The sequence below is a fragment of the Narcine bancroftii genome, chromosome 6 (assembly GCF_036971445.1).
Source record: "Narcine bancroftii isolate sNarBan1 chromosome 6, sNarBan1.hap1, whole genome shotgun sequence".
NCBI lineage: Eukaryota > Metazoa > Chordata > Chondrichthyes > Torpediniformes > Narcinidae > Narcine > Narcine bancroftii.
Window position 1 is genome coordinate 238,319,103 of NC_091474.1, and position 20,853 is coordinate 238,339,955.

At 46.0% G+C, this 20,853-nt stretch overlaps 1 protein-coding gene across 1 annotated transcript in view; it reads right to left on the reverse strand.

Moving 5' to 3' along the window:
* daam2 (dishevelled associated activator of morphogenesis 2) overlaps positions 1-20,853 on the reverse strand; it is a 188,727-nt gene that overhangs the window by 153,436 nt on the left and 14,438 nt on the right. Inside the window, exons 2-3 of the mRNA XM_069887752.1 lie at positions 15,781-15,870; positions 1,117-1,191 (exon numbers count right to left, since the gene is read on the reverse strand). Coding sequence (XP_069743853.1) covers positions 1,117-1,191; positions 15,781-15,870 — 165 coding nt within the window. The remainder of the gene's footprint in view (positions 1-1,116; positions 1,192-15,780; positions 15,871-20,853) is intronic.

A 20,853-nucleotide genomic window follows, 5' to 3' on the forward strand; every position in this document is an offset into this window, starting at 1 on the left:
GACTGATTGAACAGCGTACTTCATGTAGCAAAGACAAAATTACGTAAGGAACATTTTGGGATTGAGCCCTTCATCAAGGTATGAAGGGCTCATCCTCGAAATGTTGGTGGGGGTGGGGGGTAGAGTGCAGTGTTAATTTTTTAGGTGCCAGAGCTCACCAAAAACGGCAACAAGGAGGTCTCACGAGGTCTGGCCTTGGTGGCAGCCATGTTGCATTTTCCATTGTATAATTGAGAGCGAACGGTAGGACGAGAAATGGAGGGTGATTGGTCAAGGAAGAAACAGGCAGCTTATATGTCCAGAATAGCGCTCAGCTGGGGGTGGGGTGGACCATCCGGAGCGATGAGGTGTCGGACCTGTGCTCCGCTGGGTTCCGTCAACACTGCATTCCTGTTTTAGATACCTTTATCTTTGCTACACAACGTACACTGTTTGACCTGCTAATTTTGTCCAGCGCTGTGTGTTTTTACATTTTAAGAAAAACAAAGGGTTCAGGTGGAGGAAGATGAATCATTGCCATTCCCCTCTCGTAACTGGGTCCTGTTCCTGTCACTCCCTCTCCAACCACACCTTCCCCCAACAGGGCAAAGCAGACTGATCATCAACATCTCAAGGGCAGTTAAGAATGGGTAATTCACTGTGGATAAGCCAGCACGGTGGAGTGAACTCGGCTTTTTCTCTTTGGAGTGACGTAGGATGAGAAATGCTTAAGATGATGAGAGGCATTGATCAAACGGACAGTCAGAGGCTTTTTCCTAGGGTTGAAATGGGTGCCACAAGAGGACGCAAGTGCTAGGGAGTAGGTACAGAGGAGATGTCAGGGGTACGTTTTTTATGCAGAGAGTGGTGGGTGCGTGGAATGGGCTGCCAGCAAGGAGGGTCAAGGCAGATACAATAGGGTCTTTTAAGAGACTTTTGGATAGGTGCATGGAGCTTAGAAGGCTATGGGTAAGCCTAGTGATTTCTAAGATGGGGACATGTTTGGCACAACTTTGTGGGTAGAAGGGCTTGTATTTCTCAGATCCAAAAAAATGATAAAGACGGTCAGGCAAAGATTAAAGAGGAAGTCAATCAAAGCATTCACAGAATGTTGACAGCACTGTGTGATTCACTTACTGCAGCCATGGAGTTGATCCGGTCAATGTAGTAATCAGGCCAGCTGGTGGCCTGCTTATTGGGATCATCCTGTTCCTGGAGAGGAAAGAAAGGTTTGCAATTAAGACATGGATTACAACCAATACAAGTGCCAAACTCCAGCTTCCTTGAACTTTACATCGCAGAGAGTGTCATCGAATAGCAGGGAGTTGTCGGCCTCATCAGCCACAATAATGAGTCACTCGATAGAGAAGAGGTGGAAAATCTCGTGAAATGGTGCGAGCGTAACAACCTGAGTCTCGACATGGACAAGTTGAAGGAGATGATCGTGGACTTCAGAAGGATCAGGAACGACCGCCCTCCACTACACATCAACAACTCTGTGGTAGAGAGTGGAGCCACCAAGTTCCTTGGAGCTCATTTAACTAGTGTCCTGTCGTGGACACTCAACATCTCTTCACTTGTCAGGAAGACGCAACAGCGACTGCACTTCCTGAGAAGACTGAAGCGGGCAAGGCTACCAGCCACCTTACTGTCAACCTTCTGCAGGAGCTCTATCGAGAGCGCCCTGGCTGGCTGCATCAGAAAGTGGTACAGTGGCTGCAGGGAAATGGATCGGAGGTCAATCCACACAGGACCATAAGAGTGGCAGAGGATCTCTGGAGTCTCCCTCTCCCCGTCGACATGACCTACTGCCTAAAGGGGGGCGTGCCAAATCATTGTGGACCCCCTTCCATTCTACACACAGCATCTTTCAGCTGCTCCCGTCAGAGAAGAGATACGGGAGGATCAGACCCAGCACCACCAGCCTGAGGAACAGCTTCTTTCCACGGGCAGTGAGAATGCTGATCCACCAAAGGAACTGCTCACACTGACCATCCGCGTCCTTCATTTGTACAAAACAATATTTATTTATGTACTTTTATAGATAAAGTGCTTGGGCTGCATTCGTACTGCTTTCTGTATGTGTGTTATATCTGTTTGTGTGTCCGTGTGTTTTGCACCGAGGACCGGCGAATGGAGTTTCGTCAGGTTGTACTTGTACAATTAAACGAGAATAAACTTGACTTGACTTGAGTAAAGGCTAGAATCTTAATGGGCATACCATTATGGTGCAATGTAGCAGAGTGCTTTACGTTATGGTCCAGCGCAGTGGAATTTGGGACTGTAGGATTGAAAGTTCGTCATTGCTTGATGGTTGATTGACGATGAACTCCTCGTAGAGTCATGAAGAGTGAAGCGGAGTTAGGTACACCGTGGAATCCGCAACACACTTTTGCATTAATCCCAGCTAAGACCATTTTATTTTCCCTCATGTTCTCATCAATGGTTCCCCCCCACCCCCCCACCCCCGACCCCGAGATCCAAAGTACTCATATGGACACCAGGGCCAATCCCACAATGGACTATTAACCTGGCAACCCACATCTCTTTGTGATGTTGGAGGGATCTGGATCACTCCGAGGTGGGGTGGGGCAAGATCCACACAGTGCACTCATTATAGGAAGGATGTGGAAGCTATGGAGAGGGTGCAGGGGAGATTTGTCAGGGTGTTGCCTGGTTTAGAAAATAAGTACAAGGCAAGTTTAGCAGAGCTGGGACTTTTCTCTATGGAGTGATGAGAGGAGAATTAATAGAGATCTACAAGATTCTGAGAGGCATAGATAGGGTGGACTTCCAGCGCCTTTATCCCAGGGCAGGAGTAACCAAGGGACATCTCTACAAAGTGAAGGGAGGGAAGTTTTGGGGAGACATATGGGGTAGGTTCTTTACACAGAGAGTTGTGGGTGCCTGAAATGCCTTGTCAGGGGTGGTGGTGGAGGCTGAAACATTAGGGGCATTTACGAGACTCTTAGACGGGCACATGGATGGAAGAAAAATAGAGGGTTACGGGGTAGGGAGGGTTCAGTATTTTTTTTTGAAAGGAATATATGTGTCGGCACAACATCGCGGGCTGAAGGGCCTGTGCTGTAGCATTCTATGTCCTATGTAAAATGCGTAAACTCCATGCAGGGAGCACCTGGGTCGAGGATCAAACCAGGGCCACCAAAGCTGTGAGTCAGCGGCTCGACTGGCTGCACCCCTGGGCATTCCGGGTAGCTGATCTTTTCCTCCAGACGCACTTGCAGTGATCCCCGGCGCCACAGCACCTCTCAGCCTGGGTGGCTTAGCTCTTTTGGCAAGGTGCAGGCAAACACAGGCAACGTCAGGCTTTACTGTCAGCCTCTCATTGCACTAAGCTGGCTCAGCTGTTACACAGCCAGCCCCACTGCTGAGGTCTGGACTCGCATACATGCCAACCCAAGGGAAAATGGCAGATTTCCTACCCTTGAAGAACATTAAGTGAGCCAGGTGGATTTTTATGACAATCGAGAGGTTTTGTGAATATTATGCTTTCTTTTTAGACTATTTTATTAACTGTATTTAAATTCCACAGCCGCTGTGATGGGATTTGAACTCAGATCTCAGCATTTCTAAGATCATTTAACCATTACATCATCACCTATGTGATACAAGGCTGGGTGGGGAAGAGGGAATATTGCAATCCACACAACATGCCTGGTGGAGGGGAGCTGATCGTGAGGATTTCTGCCTCAATCCCGATGGGAAACGCGAAAGTCTGCAAGACCGGTGATTGTAGTCGGAACACAGAAATGCTGAAGGAACTCAGCCAGTCTTGCAGCATCCAATTGCAGGTGAAGATAGATAGCCGATGTTTTGGCCCTGAGCCCCACTTCAGCCTCCTATAGACGCTGCAAGACCGGCTGAGTTCCTCCAGCATTTCTGGGCTTTTTCCCCCAACCTGGTGGCCCTGGCTTCATTCGGATGCTGGCAGAGAGCCCACCCGATTTGTAGGATCTCACAGAGGCGCAATGAGTAGGAGCTGGAGTCATCAGATTGTACAGCACGTAAACAGACCTTCTAGCCCAACTTGACCATGCTGACCAAGTTCATCCTAGTTACCTGCACTCAGTTCCTTTCCCCCTCTAACCTTTTCCTATCCAAGAACCTGCCAAGAAGCTTTTCAAATATTCCAATTGGGCCCACCTCTACCACCTTCCCCGCAGCTCATTCCATACACCCTCCGTGTGAAGAAGGTGCATCTCATGACCCCTTTAGATCTTTCTGCTCTCACTTTAAACCTAATACCTCTGATTTTAGATTGTCGCATACCCTGGGAACAAGACCACGACTATTATTCAGGCCTCATAAACCTCTCAGCTTCCGACACAGGGAGAAAAGTCTCAGTCTATCCAGCCTCTCCTTGTAATCAAGCCTACCTGTTCTGGGAACATTGTCATGGATCTCTTCTGCATCAATTCTTTTAAGGTGGATCTAAATTATAACATGGCCCAATGACAAATTCTAAGCGCACATTCTTATGTAAAAACTAACCTGAATGTGTTTTCTTCTCCCTCCAAAGTTATTCGATGTTTGAGGTGATATTTAACAAAGTCTCGGGTGTGGTTCAGGGTGTTGGAGAAGAATCTGGTGTGTGATTCATTTCCTTCCACTCAGCATTGCAAGGTGGATCTAGGCCACGTCACTTAGGGGGTTCCCTGCTTCATAGCGGTTAGTGTAATGCCTTTATAGCACCAGCAATCGGGACTGGGGTTCTTATCTTGCGCTGTCTGTAAGGAGTTTGTACATTCTCCCTGCATCTATGTGGGTTTTTCCATTTCCTCCCTCCTGAGATGTAAGTTCATTGGATGTAAATTGGGCAACATGGACTCGTGGGCCAAAATGGCCTGTTACCGTGCTGTATGTCTAAATTCTAGACGCCATGAGATCATGGAGCCAGTTAAATGAGGGCAGGTAAAGATTTGCCAGCTGCATGAATTGCCCTGCCCCCCTTACAGAGTGAGAGAAGCAAAAGAGAGTCTCTTCAGAGTCACTGAGTATCTATAAATTCGCCTTCAGTGCTCCTGTAGCTTCAGCAGCTGCACAGATTTCAGTCCAAACCATTGGCAACCCGAGCTCAGATCCAGACCTTCAACACGATCAGGAAGCCCTCAGCGCCCAAGGCCACTCGGGAGCCCCTCTCGCCCTCGGCACCCTCTCCATCCTGGCTCCAATAGCCGGTTCTCCTTCAGCCAATCTCCAGCAGTCCACAGCCTGATGTGAGTATACACGTGTATAGAGAAACAAACACACCCACGTGCCCAATGTATGTAAAGGCCCAATTCTCTGCAGATGGAGATAGCATAGAATCGGGGGAGATGTACAGCGTGTAGACAATTTGGCCCAACTCCTCCATGCCGACCAAGTTGCTCATCTGAGCTCATCCCACATGTTTACAGAGGATCTAGATGCTGAAATCTAGAGCAAAAGAAAAATCTACTGAAGGAACTCAGTAGATCGAGCAGCATTGGTGGAAGAAAAAGATTTGTCGACATTTCAGTTTGAAACTTTTCATTTAGCTCCCATATCCCTCTAAACCTTTCCTATCCACATACCTGTTCAAATGTCTATTAAGTTATGTAATTTTATCTACCTCTATCACTTTGGCTGCCAGTTTGTTCCATATATGCAGAACACACCACCCATACACAAATACACACTCTCATGTATACATCACACACTCACACTCTCATATACATGGCGCGCACACGCACACACACACTCATGTATACATCACACACACACACACACACACACACACACACATACTCTATCATGTTTACATCACACACCACACACACACACACACTCTTATGTATACATCACACACACACTCATGTATACATCACACACTCACATTCTCGTATACATGGTGCGCACACACACACACACACACACACACACACACACACACTCATATATACATCACACACACACCCACTCTCTCTCTCTCTCTTTCTCTCTCTCTCTCTCTCTCTCTCTCTCTCTCTCTCATGTATACATGACACACACTCACATACAATTCATCTACACCTCTCCAAATCATGGAGTTATCACACATTTCAACAGCACTTAATGGGCATTTTCAAGCCTTGACACTTTTTCTGCTCGAGCTTGGAGACTAAATCAACAAACTCTGTGCCGAGCCAGGGATCTTGCTGCTCTCCGTGGCTCACCGCCACACCATATGGTGCCTTTTCACAATGAGCTTTCAATGAGATTCAAGAAGGGAAAGTGAACCACGCCGGCAACAACAGATGAGCTGCTCCTGCCTGTGGGGTCCAGCTGCGTACAGTACCCTGCAAAGCCACTTGCTACGTGAAAGATGCTTTCAAGAGGCCTGATGCTATATAAAGGCAAGAGCTTTGGACCAATAATATGAATGGTCTGCAATGCCTCAGAGTGCAGTGACCCAGGGAGAAGGGAACCTCTCAGTTGAATTTAATTTGTGAATATCAATTGAAGGTAATACACAAGAGAAGCTCAGTAGGTCACAAAGCATCCATAGGGAGTACAGAGTCTGATTTGCCTTTTGTATGAAAGTGCAGAGACCCCAGATTGATCTTGTCCCTGATTAAACGTGTTTCTACCTTGCAGTTCCTTGTGAGTTTTTTAAACCCTAAATGGAACCGGAGTGTGGCAACTTGTGCCCCTTAAAACTAATTTTTTTCGCTGAGTTTCGGTTAACATGACAACAAAGAATACAACTGTGTTTGCAGAGAATTAAGAATGTGCTTCTACATCAGAACAGCGACCACTGTTCATCAATTGTGTGCAGCTTTGGAACATCCCCTGAAAAATGCAGCATAAATAATCGTCATTCCTGACTCATTTCATCTCGGTGACCCTTTGTCAAAGGGTACGTGGGATACTTTCCTGCGCATGGACTTCCCCTCGCACGGCCGGACTCCTCCTGTGCCTCAGCTGTCTGCTGCCGAAACCCTGGTCCAGGTGTTTGCGCCTTCTGACCTGTCCGTTCCAACACTCCCCGCCTTATCTCACCCATTCTGCTTCTCACGAATGTCCGAAGCCTGTACCCTAACTCGAACCACCTGCAGCTCCCAGCTCAGCTGGTATGTGAAGAATGGCTTAGTAGGATACTAAGTAAGCAGCTTTACAAGACAGGGAGGCAGGAAGCCCAAATAGGAAACAAAGATACAGTCAGTCTGAGCCTTTTACCACGACTCTCAAATGACTCTAATAAACTTTGGCTGTTAAGTGATCAGTGAGGAACAGAGTGCTTGTGACTGAACTCACTTGTCCCTCTGTGACCATTTGCCACACTTTCCCTCCATTTTCTGACGAAGGCCCTGGTTTATGAACCATGTCATAAACGCAGAAGTAATTGAAATCGCCCGGTCTTACCTTAGATCTCATTAGCACAGTGCAGCTGAGACCACAGGGGTCAGGACACGAGTTCAAGAGAATCGACCAAGGTAAGGACCCACGAGGCTGCCATTAAAGAAACAGTTGGGAGCTGGGATTCCGACCCCTCGACCTGAAAGTAGCAGGTTCAAGCTCCACTGGGGTATCCTGCACTCATAACTCGGTTCAGCAGCTTAAACAAGACTGGAAAGTCAATGCAAGTCTTGCCAGGATAGAGTCACACTCACCTTCCCACCTCCGACCACATCGGAGGTCAATCCATAGGACCATAAGAGTGGCAGAAAGGATCACTGGAGTCTCCCTCCACATGATCCACTGGGATCATTGTTTGAAGAGGGCGCGCCAAATCATTGAGGACCCCTTCCACCCTGCACACAGCATCTTTCCTCTACTCCCATCAGGAAAGAGATTCCGGAGTACCGGAGCCAGCACCACTTGGCTGAGGAACAGCTTCTTCCCACGGGCAGGAGGAATGCTGAATGACCAAAGCAACTAACCATCAAAGACCCTCTTATTCATGAAACAGCATGTATTCATTTTTTTATTTGTATATCTGAATACTGACCCTGCACATGTTTGTTTGTCTGTATGCGTGTTATGTCTGGTTGTGTGTCTATGTGTTTTGCACCGAGGACCGGAGATCGCTGTTTTGTCAGGTTGTACTTGTACAATCAGATGACAATAAACTTAACAGTCCCAATACCCCAGAGAAAAAAACCCAAATTTGTCCAGCATTGCCTTATAGCTCCTGTTCTCCATCCAGGCAATAAATGGGTCAACCTCCTCTGGACCCTCTGCAAAGCCTCCACATCCTCCCTGGTGATCAGAACTGCATGCTTCCTCACATTTGTACTCAGTACCGCACTGAAGAGAAGCATGCTACCCCTTCAGAGAGATATGGGCTTGCACCCCAAGATCTCTCCAGTCACCAATGCTCCGAAGGGTCATGACATTTACTGCAACTTTCCCTCTGGCAAATTTGCCTCCCAACTGAGGCAGCTCCACATATCCAGATTGAAAATTCGGCTGAATGGTTCACCACCATCAACTTCATACTCAATGTCACCAAAACCAATGAGTTGATTGTTGACTTCAGGAAGGGAAAACAAGAGGTGCACGATCCAGTGAACATGGGGGGAATCAGAGGTGGAGAGGGTGAGCACATTTAAGCTCTTGGGAGTTACTGTCTCAGAGAATCTTTCCTGGACCTAACACACTAATGGCATTATGAAGAAAGCATGTCAGTGCCTCAACTTCCTCAGGAGTTTGCAGAGGTCTGGTAAGACACAAGAAACTCTGCCAAATTTCTACAGTGTCCTGATACAGTCTGGTATGGGTGCACCAATATCTCAGAGCATAAAGCCCTGAAAAAGGTAGTGGAGACAGCTCAGGACATCCCAGGCAAACCCCTCCACACCATTGAGCCCATCTGCGAGGAACGCTGCCATCGGAGGGCAGCAGCAAACTCCGAGGATCCACACCACTCAGCACGCGCTCTGTTCTCGCTGCGTCCATCAGGAAAGAGGTGCAGGTGCCACAAGACTCACACCAGCAGGTTCAGGAACAGCTGCTACCCCTCCACCATCTGATACCTCAACGACAAACTCAATCAGGGACTCATTTAAGGATTCTTACTTTTGCACCTTATTAAATTTTTTCCTCTCGGTATTGCACAGTCAGTTTGTTTACACTTCTTTATTTTCTGACTCGCCCGCAGGAATCTCAAGGTTATATGTGATGTCATGTATGATCTCCAATAATAAATCTAGAATCTGAATTGAAGTTCCATTTCTGGAACAATCTAAGTGCGGCCGACCTGATATTCTGTGCATCTACCACAGGACCTTCATCACATGCACCATGATAACATTGGTCCAACACTCTCTCAGCCAGGGATGGGGGGATGTATTCCAGCTTTCAGAGACGCGCTCTTCCTTTCAATGGACTGCCCACCCTACCTCACTAACCCTTGCTGGGGTCAAATGTAATAAAGCCCAGTGGGCTGCAAAAGAGATGAGTCCGTGATGGGTTCACGCCAATCACCCAAGGAAGGGCTTTGTTGTTTCCCAGAAGATAAAAGGAAGCTTCGTATATCTGACAGCCAAATTACAAATATCTATTTGGTTGGAAGGTGAAGAGCCTTAACATGAAAGTCTAGATCCCAAATGTGGGAAGGCCACTGTTCAAAGTCGGTGAGCTAGCTGATAAAGGTCGCACAATATGGAAACTAGTACTTGGGGCCACCAAATCCGGACAGACCACCAAACATCACGGTTAGCTAAGCTATGTCAGTGCCAGCGACCCGGGTTCCATCTGTAAGGAGCTTGCACCTTCTCTCCATGTCTGCATGGATTTTATCTGGGCGCTCCGGTTTCCTCCCACCCATCAAAATGCATGCGGAGTTATGGGTTGATTCGGCAAGTGCCTGTAACCGTGTTGTATGTCTAAATTAAATTAAATTAAACAACAAGTCCGTGGATGATGAAAAGCCTTGCAAGGTGGGCAGAGCTCGGACTTTGGAGCGACGGAGGATGAGTGGCGACCTAATAAGAGGTATTTTAGATATGACAGGCTTTGATAGAGCAGGCAGCCAACACCTTTTCCCTGGGTTGACAATAGAGAGTACCAGAGGTGAATGGAGGAACGTTTAGGGGAGATGTCAGATGTCTTCACTCAGAGAGTCAGAGAGTGGTAGAAGTGTAGAGTGAGCCGCCATCTGATGTGGTGGATGCGGACTTGATCTCGAGTTTTAAGAATAAACTGGATAGATAGATGGATGGGAGAGGTCTGGAGGGTTATGGAATGGGAGCAGGTTATTGGGACTAGCCAAACAATGCTTGGCACAAACTAGAAGGGCCGAACAGCCTGCTTTCTGTGCTGTAGAATTCAAAGGTAAGCTTTTATGTCCTTTTATTGCCTTGTTTGGTTATTCTCTAGAAGAGAGGATTTCTAGGAATTCAACAAAAAAGAATAGTAGCTTTTACTTCATTGACACAAGATGGGAAGACAGCAGATAGGACGAACTCCTATGCAGTGGTTACAGGATGTTATGTCTTGTTTGAGTTTAGAGAAAATTAGATCTAATGTTAAAAAAGATCAAGGATGAATTTGACAAGATATGGGGCCCATGATCATAATTCAATGACTTAGGCAGGGAGTGCTCTGGGGGGGTTTTCTATCCGATGTCCAAGACCCAATGTTTGATTCTTTACAGATCATGTGGTGGTGACCGTGTTTAATGGGAGGGGTTAGATTAGTATGGCGGTTTTTCCTTCTTTTGTTCTTATTTTTTATTTCTTTTATAACTAGAAGAGGCTATTTCGATGATCACAATGTATATCTCAATATTGGAATATGAGGTGATATTCTCATAAGGAGAGATAACTTTTTTTGAGAATTATCTAAGACAATGTATCATTGGTTTGTGACTCATGTTCTGTAATGTGTTATATAAATGCCATAGAATTAATATCTAAACAATATATACATGTCATATTTCTCTCTATCGGATTAATAAATATGGTTTAAAAAAGAAAAAGAGGTTAGCTTTTAACTCAGAGAGTATTTGGTGCCTGGAATCCATTGCTGGGGTGGTGGTGATAGAGCCATTTATAAGTCTCCTAGACAGACACATGGATGCAAGAAAAATAGAGGGTTATGGGTGTGAGGTAGGGGAGGATTATATTGTTATGGAATAAATTTCCATAGGTCGGTCGGCACAATGTTGTGTGTTCTATTATTAAATGGTCAAAACAGTTGGGCCAAGGGCTCTGTTTCCATGTTGCAGGCCTCTGCAATTAACATAGCGAAAGCAAAGCCTTTAGCTCCTTCCTTTCGCTCCACCCCTCAGAGCGGCCAGTAACTCCGTTTCCATTGCATGAACCCCAAGATCCTTCTCCCTCTCCATTTCAAAGTTTGCCAGCTCTGTGCACGACCCTCTGCTGTAATGGGAGAACCTGGGCCAGGGACTTGCTTGATGGCAAGTTCTCAGAAGACTAAATCCTGAAAGAGAGACCGGCAGCTAGAAGCCGGACCTGATGCCAATTCGAAGCCATACAGCTGCAGTTTTATATTTGTTTAACAAAACACATATTCTCCTGCCCCAGGGACAGAGGCCTTACAGATCCCAGGCCAAGAAATTTAAATAAATATTAATGGCAACACGTTTAAATATATTGCCTGCTTATTTTATACCATTAGGTTGGAGACGATGGTTGGACGTGGTGTTCGCGATATTCTCATTAAGAAAACACCTTCCTCTATCCTGTTCTGAAATGCCAAGATTCTGAAATGGTTACAGATGTTGTGGAAGGTTTGACATATGGTAGCGATCCTATATCGTGTCTTGGCGACCGTTTTGTCATGTTTTATCAGCTCCATTTCTTTCCGAACAATTTTTAAAAATTACTATGTTTTGATTTTGCTGAACATTCGCGTGGATGGGATGAGACGAGGAATGTCGGGAAGTAGCTGATAGTTTGGCTTTAACCCCAGGGCAGTTTGATGTGCTGGGAACTGGGCAGCCTTGGGTCTTGTTCACCTTTCTTCCAGAGGTATGGTATGGAAACACCAAAGCCCTCCAAAAGGCAGTGGGCACAGCCCAGGACATCACAGGCAAAACCCTCCCCACAAGGAGCACTGGCATCGGAGAGCAGCACCAACCATCAAAAAAGACCCTCATCACCCAGCACACGGTTTGTTCTTTCTTTCTGCCTTCAGGAAAGAGGTGTCGGTGCCACAAGACTCGTACCACCAGGTTCAGGAACAGCTGCTCCCCCTTCACCAACAGACTCCTCAACGACAAACTCAATCAGAGACTCATTTAAGGACTCATACTTGTGCACTTCATTGATTTTCTTTTTGATCTCTCTGTATGGCACAGTCAATTTGTTTACACTTGTTATCTGTTTACAGTATTGTTTGTTTACTTGTTTTACGCTGTGTACAGTTTATTTTTTGCACTACCAATTAGTGGTAATTCTGCCACACCCGAAGGAGAAATGAATCTCAGGGTTGTATGTGATGTCATGTATGTACTCTGACAATAAATCTGAAATCTGAGATCAATGAACATAGTAGCAGCTTGCCCTTATATGTAAATTCTCCACGGACGTCTGGGTGCAGAAGCAGAGGAGCAGAGCCAAGCGGTAAAGCCTTTGGGATAGGCTGGGGAAGAATGAGAGGATTCATAGAACACGGAAGCAGACCCTTCTACCCATCTTGTCCGTGCCAATCACCAATTACCCATCCATGACAATCCCATTTATTGGGTCTGCAGCCATGTGCACCTTGCAGGTTCTCCTAGGCACTTCTTAAGTGCAGTGAGAGAATCTGCCTTCACCACACTCTCTGGCAGTGGCTTATGAATTCCAACCACTAATGAGCAGAATTTTTTTTTCAAATCCCCTCGAGGCCTGGAGATTTTTACACGCGTCACTGGGAAAAGTTTCCCGCTCTCTACCCTGTCTGCCTCTCATAATTTTGTGCACTTCATTCAGGCCCTCTCTCAGCCTCCTCCACTCCAAGGAAAACGATCCCAGCCTACCCCAGGCAAATGGAACTGAGAACATGAGTCTCAGATAGTGACAAAAGCTGAAAAGCAGAGAGCATCCCATTGTATAGGTCGATGATTCAGCAAGGCTAAAGCTGATGGTGAAGAAGAATGGCTACATATTTGGCAAAGATGGTAAAAGACTATTAAAACAGGGGGTAATGGCCACGAATTCTAAGAAAACATGTACTAATGTGGAAAGTCTGTTCAAATGATCTGGAAAAACTGGTAGTTTGTCTACATAAATATACAACTTGTGAGCCACGTGGCAAATTCCATTGTCGTGAAACTAGATGCATGAGTCATTGCTTCTTGCTGTAATAGAGTTTTTGCGCTTTGCAAAGCAACAACAAAGAAAGGAGACATTTGGAACTGTACATGCGTCCACTTTCACAGAACTAGTTTGGCCGGCACAGATACGTTGGGCCGATGGGCCCATCTCCGTGATGCAAAACTCTAAGAGTCGATCCATTCTCACCTCATAACTGAACTGCTTGTTCGCAGAGCACAGCCTCCTCTTGTGCCCTCCCTCCAGTACAATCACTCCCTTCCTCTTGTGTGTCTCATATTGCTGTTCCCCGCCAGAATGATGATGATTGGATAACTCACTTGTCCGTCAAGCCTATTGACTCTGCCGCTGTCAGTGACTGGGATGGCTGTAATACAAATGTTACGGGACTATCCTCCACCTTCTGCAAAATTATCTTGTTTTTAATAATGAGAAGATGCCGTATACTCTCATCGTAAATTCTGTTTCCTCCACATCTTCAAAGGGGTGTAGAATAAATTGGCCTCCATCCCAGATTACATAGCTTCTCCTCATTCACTCTATCCAAAGATCTTCAGTGATGACAAATTTATGCCTTAACCTGGTAGACTTGCTTATTTTGATGAGAGCAACTTGATTGATCTGAGCCATGGTTAAATAAGTTAGACTGAGACAGCAGATAAAAGCACCTGTCTGTTCCCGAAAGGACATTGAAGAATCGTTGAGTTACTATACAAGTCCAACAGAATTTTATCTTTATCTTCAGACGTTTTAATCCAATGATTTATCCTGCTGTAGCAGGATTCAAACCGCTTGGATTATTAGTCCAAAGATTTAACCACTGGAATAATGATCCAGCCCAATAAAAAAAATGGTGCTGGTGTCAGAGCGGCTGACCCGGGAGAAGGGAGCGGAAACACAGCACTCCCCTAAAAGGGCCCTATCACCGAGTCTGACTGCCGTCAGCTCTGGCTTTAAAGGAGCCAACAGTGTTTTCTCTGAAACCCTCCAACCAAGAGATCGAGGCCCAAGATGGCGGCTCCTGTGTTCGGCAGTGGCCACTTCAGGTGAACAATGGACTGGCACAAGGCACCAGTAAGGGGGAGAACTCTCACAACCACACCCCCCCATCCCACCATTGAAAAGGTGAAGCAGAGGAAATGACCCGCAAGGACGGTGACCACGGTGGCGGACCAGTGAGAGGCTGAAGGACACAAGGAGCCCACACAGTCTGCGGGATGTTGCCGAAGAGGTCACAAGACTCACGCCAGGGTGCGGGCTGCTGGAGACTGGCTTATGAGAATCAGGTATCGGAACCGGGATTTGAAAGGGTGCTGAGGACAAGAAGGGCCCCCGGAGTGCTGAAGTATTGCGTCAGAGGTTTGGATCTGTGCTTGGGTTGCCGATGGTTTGAACTGAACAGGGTCCGCAGGGGTGCTAGAGGCGAATCCACGGACACCCAATGACTCTGAAGGGACTGTCGTTTGCTTCTCTTTCTCTGACTCTCAGGGGCGCCAGTAATGCCGGGTGAGTCCGTCTGCCTCATGGCAGAATAAGGGCAGTTTCGTTCAATATGACTTTTCTTTTTTATGCATGACAAAAAAATAGCAGCTGATCTGATCAAAGCTACAGAAATAGGGATCTTAAGAGTGACACTGTAAGGTTCAACAATCTGCCTCAGGGATGGGCAACCTTTTAATGTAGACATACAGCATGTTAACAGGACATTTTTGCCCATGAGTACATACTGGGCGTGTACGTTCATTGGGTGCCACATACTCTTGGGCTGAAATGCCCCCCCCCCCACCCCCGGTAAAGGAACTCAGTAGGTCGAGCAGCATCAGTGGGAGTCAATGAATGGTCGATGTTTCGAGACCGATCAGACCTGATCGACCATCAAATCTTCCATCAGAATGGTTGCGGCCTGAAACGTTGATGAATTCTTCCCTCCAACCACTGATGACGATTGACCTGCTGAGTTCCTCCAGCAGATTGGGTTCTTTTTTGTTCCTGTTTCACGCCTTTCCAGTCACTTGCGTCTCCGGTCATGTGAGGTTCATCATTTTACCATAGAAACACAGAAGATAGGAGCAGGAGTAGGTCATTCGACCCTTCGAGCCATTCAACGAGATCATGGCTGATCTTAAAGTTCAGTACCTCGTCCCCGCCTTCTCTCCGTAACCTTTAATACCCTTATCCTGAAGAAATAGATCTAATTCCCTCTTAAATATATTTAATGAACCTGCCTCTACTGCCCTCTGTGGCAATGAATTCCACAGATTCACCACCCTCTGGGTCAAGAAATTCCTCCTCATCTCGGTCCTAAATGGTTTGCCTATTATCCTCAAACCATGGCCCCGGGTTCTGGATTTTCCCATCATTCATCCATTCTGTCCAGTCCTGCCAGAATTTTATAGGTCTCTATGAGATCCCCTCTCAATCTTCTAAACTCCAGCGAGTGCAATCCCAATTTGCGCGATCTTTCCTCATAAGTCATTCCTGCCATTCCAGGTATCGGGCTTGGTTCCTAACAATTCCAGGCTAGCCACATCCCTTCGACCACCTTCCCGCTCCCTACCTTCTTCTTGCTGCAGTAAATCTGCCATTTCTTCTCCGCTGGCAGTGCAAACATTGCATCTCGGTTCCTGTCAGTGAGATCCAATTCATCCTGGAAGCAAGAGCAGACAAAGAAACCGGTTAAACGGGGAAGTCTGGACAGTCGCACAGACAGACGGCAGAAAGGTTTCCACGAGGGTCTCAGAACTTTTCGTGCCCCCATCAAAACCTGGACACCAAAAACGATTTGTAGGTCATCACCACACCTTAGAATTTGAAGGGAAGGCTCCTATTTTAGATTTCTTGTGGGTATCTCTTTGCGGAATTTTTAAAATTAGTAAGTGGCCATTCTTCTGGTATAAGGTTGATCGAGGTGAGAATAAGCAGACTCCCAGAGATTGACGGAGACCATGCAATTGCCTCAATAATAGCACGTGTGGTGGTGAATTGATTTTGGTTTCATTGCAGTGCTGTAGCAGGACTCAGTGCTGTGTGTGACCAAATACTTCATGGGCGTATAATTGAAACAGACAAAGCGAGTGGTGGTGATGCATTATAAATAAACTGTATTAATTTGATACCATAGTGAATGTGGAGAGAAAGGTTCTGACTGTTGTATGCGTGCACCCACCAATCAGAGAATGTCAGTGTGTGGGTGCAACATGACGATATGAGTGGAGCCTCATGAGATGGAGGAGATCCTTAAACAGTTTTTTTTCCATCAGTATTTACTCAGGAAGCTAGCCTGGAAGGAAGGGAAGCAAGCAGTAGTGACGTGGAACATATGGGGGAGGTTCTTGCTACCTTACAGTGAATAAAGGTTGATAAATCCACTGGGCCTGACACAATATTTCTCTCAGACATTGAGGGAGACTAGTGTAGAAATTACAGGGACCCTGGCAGAAATATTTAAATACCCTGAGCCACGGGTGTGGTGCCAGAGGATTAGAGGATAGCTCATGTTCCGTTGTTTAAAAGAGACTCCAAAAGTAAACCAGGAAATTACAGGCCGGTGAACATGATGAATAAATTATTGGAGGGTGTTCTGAGAGATCAGATATACAAGTATTTGGACAGCCAAAGGCTGATTAAGGACAGTCAGCATGGCTTTCTGCATGTTAAAAGTTTTTCGAGGAGGTTGTCAAGAAAGTAGATGAAGGAAAGGCTGTGGATGTTGTCTACATGGACAAGGTCCTACATGGGAGGTTAGTTCAGAAGGTTCAGACACTAAATATCCATGGAGAGGTTGTAAAATGGATTCAAAATTGACTGAATGGGAGAAGACAGAGTGGTAGTGGATGGTTGTTTCTAAGGCTGGAGGCCTGTGATTAGTGGTGTGCCTCAGGGATGGGTGTTGGAACCATTGTTGTTTGTTGTCTATATCGATGATCTGGATGATAATGTGGGAAATTGGATCTGCAAGTTTACTGATGACCCAAAGATTGGAGGCGTTGTGGACAGTGAGGAAGGCTTTCAAAGCCTGCCAAGGTATCTGGACCTACTGGGAAAATGGGACAGAAAATGGCAGATAGAATTGAATGCAGACAAGTGTAAGCTGTTGCATTTTGGAAGGACAAACCAAGGTAGGACATACACAGTAAATGGTAGGGCACTGCAGAGTGCAGAGGAACAAATGGATCTGGGAATACAGATATATAATTCCCTGAAAGTGGCATCAAGAAAGATTTTGGCATCTTGGCCTTCATAAATCAAGGTTCTGAGTACAGGAGTTGGGATGCTATGGTGAGGTTGTATAGGATATTGGTGAGGCCAAATCTAGTGCATTCTGTGCAGTTCTGGTCATCTAGCTATAGGATGGAGATCAGTAAGATTGAAAGAGTGCAGAGATTTACTAGGATGCTGCTGGGTATTCAGGAGTTGAATTACAGGGAAAGATTAAACAGGTTAGGACTTTATTCATACCAAATCTCTGCAAATTCCTGAGGAAGAAGAGCTTTCTTTTTTTTTTAAATTTTTTATTTTTCACACCATAAATCACAATAGCCATGATATACACTTTTTCTTTTTCACACATTTACAGTGACTTTTTCTCCCCCCCCCCCCCCTCCTCCCAAGCCACCCCCCCCACCCCCCCTCCCCTCTCATCCATTTTAGGTATACAATCTAGGTTGCATTAAACCAGTCAGACAATGTTGTCATTCAACAAAAATACACCAGAAATTCTACAGAGTCCATTCTTTTCTTTCCTTCTCCTTCCATCAACTTAGGTAATGTTTGTCCCCGGTAGGTTTTCGCTATTGTATTTAATGTAAGGCTCCCATACTTGTTCGAATATTTCAATATTATTTCTTAAACTATATGTTATTTTTTCTAATGGAATACATTTATTCATTTCTATATACCATTGTTGTATTTTCAAATTATCTTCCAATTTCCAGGTTGACATAATACATTTTTTTGCTACGGCTAGGGCTATCTAAGAAGAGCTTTCTTAATGATGCCATTAGTGTGTCGGTTCCCAGCAAAGATCCTCCAAGACAGATGTTTTCTGGTATATGCCATTGACAGCTGTTCCCACCCCACCCCCACCTCTCACCCCCTTACCTAAATCCCTCATAATCTTTTAAGTCACCTCTCATCTTTTGTTGGTCCAAAGAGAAACTGCACCCCCCCTCCCCCAGTTCGCTCTACCTTGCAAAATGACAACAGTTCCTGCTCTTTGAGATGGCATCATTAGTTGGAGTAAATACAAAGATGGAGTACTATTGGCAGTTTGTGAAAGGTTCTATTGTTCAGGGGGACCTCTGTTTCCTTGCAGCAGAATCACAGAAAGTTAACGTGAAGGTAAGGCAAGCGCTTTGGAAGGCGAACAGAGTGCTGTCGTTTATTGCAAGGTGATTTGGGCAAGGGAGCTTGCTCCAATTATACCTGGCCTTGGTGAGATTGCATCTGAGACATGGTGCATGGGTCTGGTCTCTCCACCCTACTTGCCTTAAAAGGTAGAGCGAAGCTTCACTCAACTGATTCCCGAGATGGCCGGCCTGTTGAATGACGAAAGGTTTAGCATTCTGGGCCTGCACTCTGTTTAGAAAAATGAGAGGCGATCTCACGGAAGCAAACGAAACAGAGTTTGATAGGTAGACGCAGAGTTAATGTTTTCCTTTGGTTGGAATGTCTAGAACCAGGGGGTCACAGTCTCAAAATAAGGGCTCAAATGAAAGGAATTTCTTCACTCGAGAGATAAATGAGCTTGGAGATTTTACTCTGGAGATTTTACTGCTGAATATATTCAGGATCGCAATCTATGGGTAAGAAGGAAATGAAGGATCTGTTCAGGGGAATTAAAATGGTATTGACTAAATTTGGATGATGAGCCATGAATAGGCTTGAAGGATCAAATCATCTGTCACCTGCTGCTATATATTTTATGTTTCCATCTATATCACAGCAATCTGCTGCCATCATTAATGCTTTTATTTCACCAGGAAGCAATTTTTGTCCATTTATTTACAGGATGAGGCTGCATTGCAAGGCAGCATTTATTTTTTTTTAAATATAAATTTAAATTTAGACGTACAGCATGGTAACAGGCCCATTCAGACAGCACGGCAGCAGACCCTTCCGGCCTTTGGGTCCGTGCTGCCAAAATACACCAATTAACCCACAACCTCCCCCCCCCACCTCAATTTTACAGAAGGCGGGTGGAAGCTGGAGGAAACCTGGGCAGGTCACGGGGTAAATGTACAAAATCTTTATAGAGGGAGCTGGATTCGAACCTGAGTTGCTGGCACTGTCGCCCTCCATTTGGTGGGAGCATGCCATTATGCTAACCCCTACGCTAACCGTGCTGCCTATCGTAAGAGGCCCATCTTTAGATGCTCTCAAGCAGATGGTGACAACCCACCCGCTTGAACCCGCTGCAGGTAGGCGGCAGTTGAGACTGCTTCAGAGTTGAACTTGGCCTGTTCTGTTTGCCACTGAAAATATAAGAAAGCTGGAGTCAGCCATCTGGCCCATCCAGCCTGCTCCACCATCCAACATCATAGCTGATCTGGCCATGGACCCAGTTCCACTTACCCACCTGTTCCCTCTAATTTCCCTATTGTTCAAAAAAGAGATCAATCCCTGTGTCTTCAATATATTTAAATGCGGCAAGCTTCCACTACTGCCTTGGGCAGAGAATTCCACAGATTCACGACTCTCTGGGATGGGAGAAACAGTTCCTCCTCATCTCAGTTTTAAATGTGCTACCCCAGAATCTTGAGCCAATGTTCCCTGGTTCTAGTCTCACCTACTAGCCAAAACAACTTCCCTGATTCTATGTTGCGCTGTGGAACCATAGATCTACAGCAGAGAAACAGGCCCCTTCGGTTCTTCTAGTCTGTGCCGAGCCATTTTTTTTGAGAGGGAGGCAGAGCCTCGGTTTCATGTCTTGTTTTATCGACTGTACTACTGTCAGTGTAGCACGACCTCAGTACCACTCGGAAGTACAAGCCTGGATTGTGCACTCAATGTGGATTGAACCTTCATCAATCTGACGCAAGTATCATCAAAACAAATTTAGACATACAGCACAGTAACAGTCCCTTTCGGCCCTCAAGCCCGTGCCACCCAATTACACCTGATTGACCTACACCCTCGGTACGGTTTGAATGGTGGGAGGAAACTGGAGCACCCAGAGGAAGCCCACACAGACACGGGGAGCACGTACAAACTCCTTATAGCCAGCACGGGATTCGAACCCGGGTCGCTGGCGCTGGAACTACTAGGCTAACCGTGTTTATATACTTATTGTCCCCTTTTCTGTCTTGGCATCTTGCAGTATTTATACTTGGTGTGGCTGCAGCAACTAAGAATTTTGGTCCATCTCTACACTGTACTTGTGTATATGTTGGTAAGCTTGCCAGCTGAAGGTCAGCCGCTGATCAAGCTGGTCACATTCAGTGGCATTCATATGAAAGCAGCCATTAAGATAAAAGAGCACAGCATTGGCCCTTCAGCCCCCGATGTGTTGACCGACCTAAACCCACTCCACAACAATCCAATTTTTCCCTCCCGCACACCCATAACCCTCTATTTTTCTTACTTTAGACCACCTTTCTTGTACCAGTCTCCATCTCCACATCCGGCAATG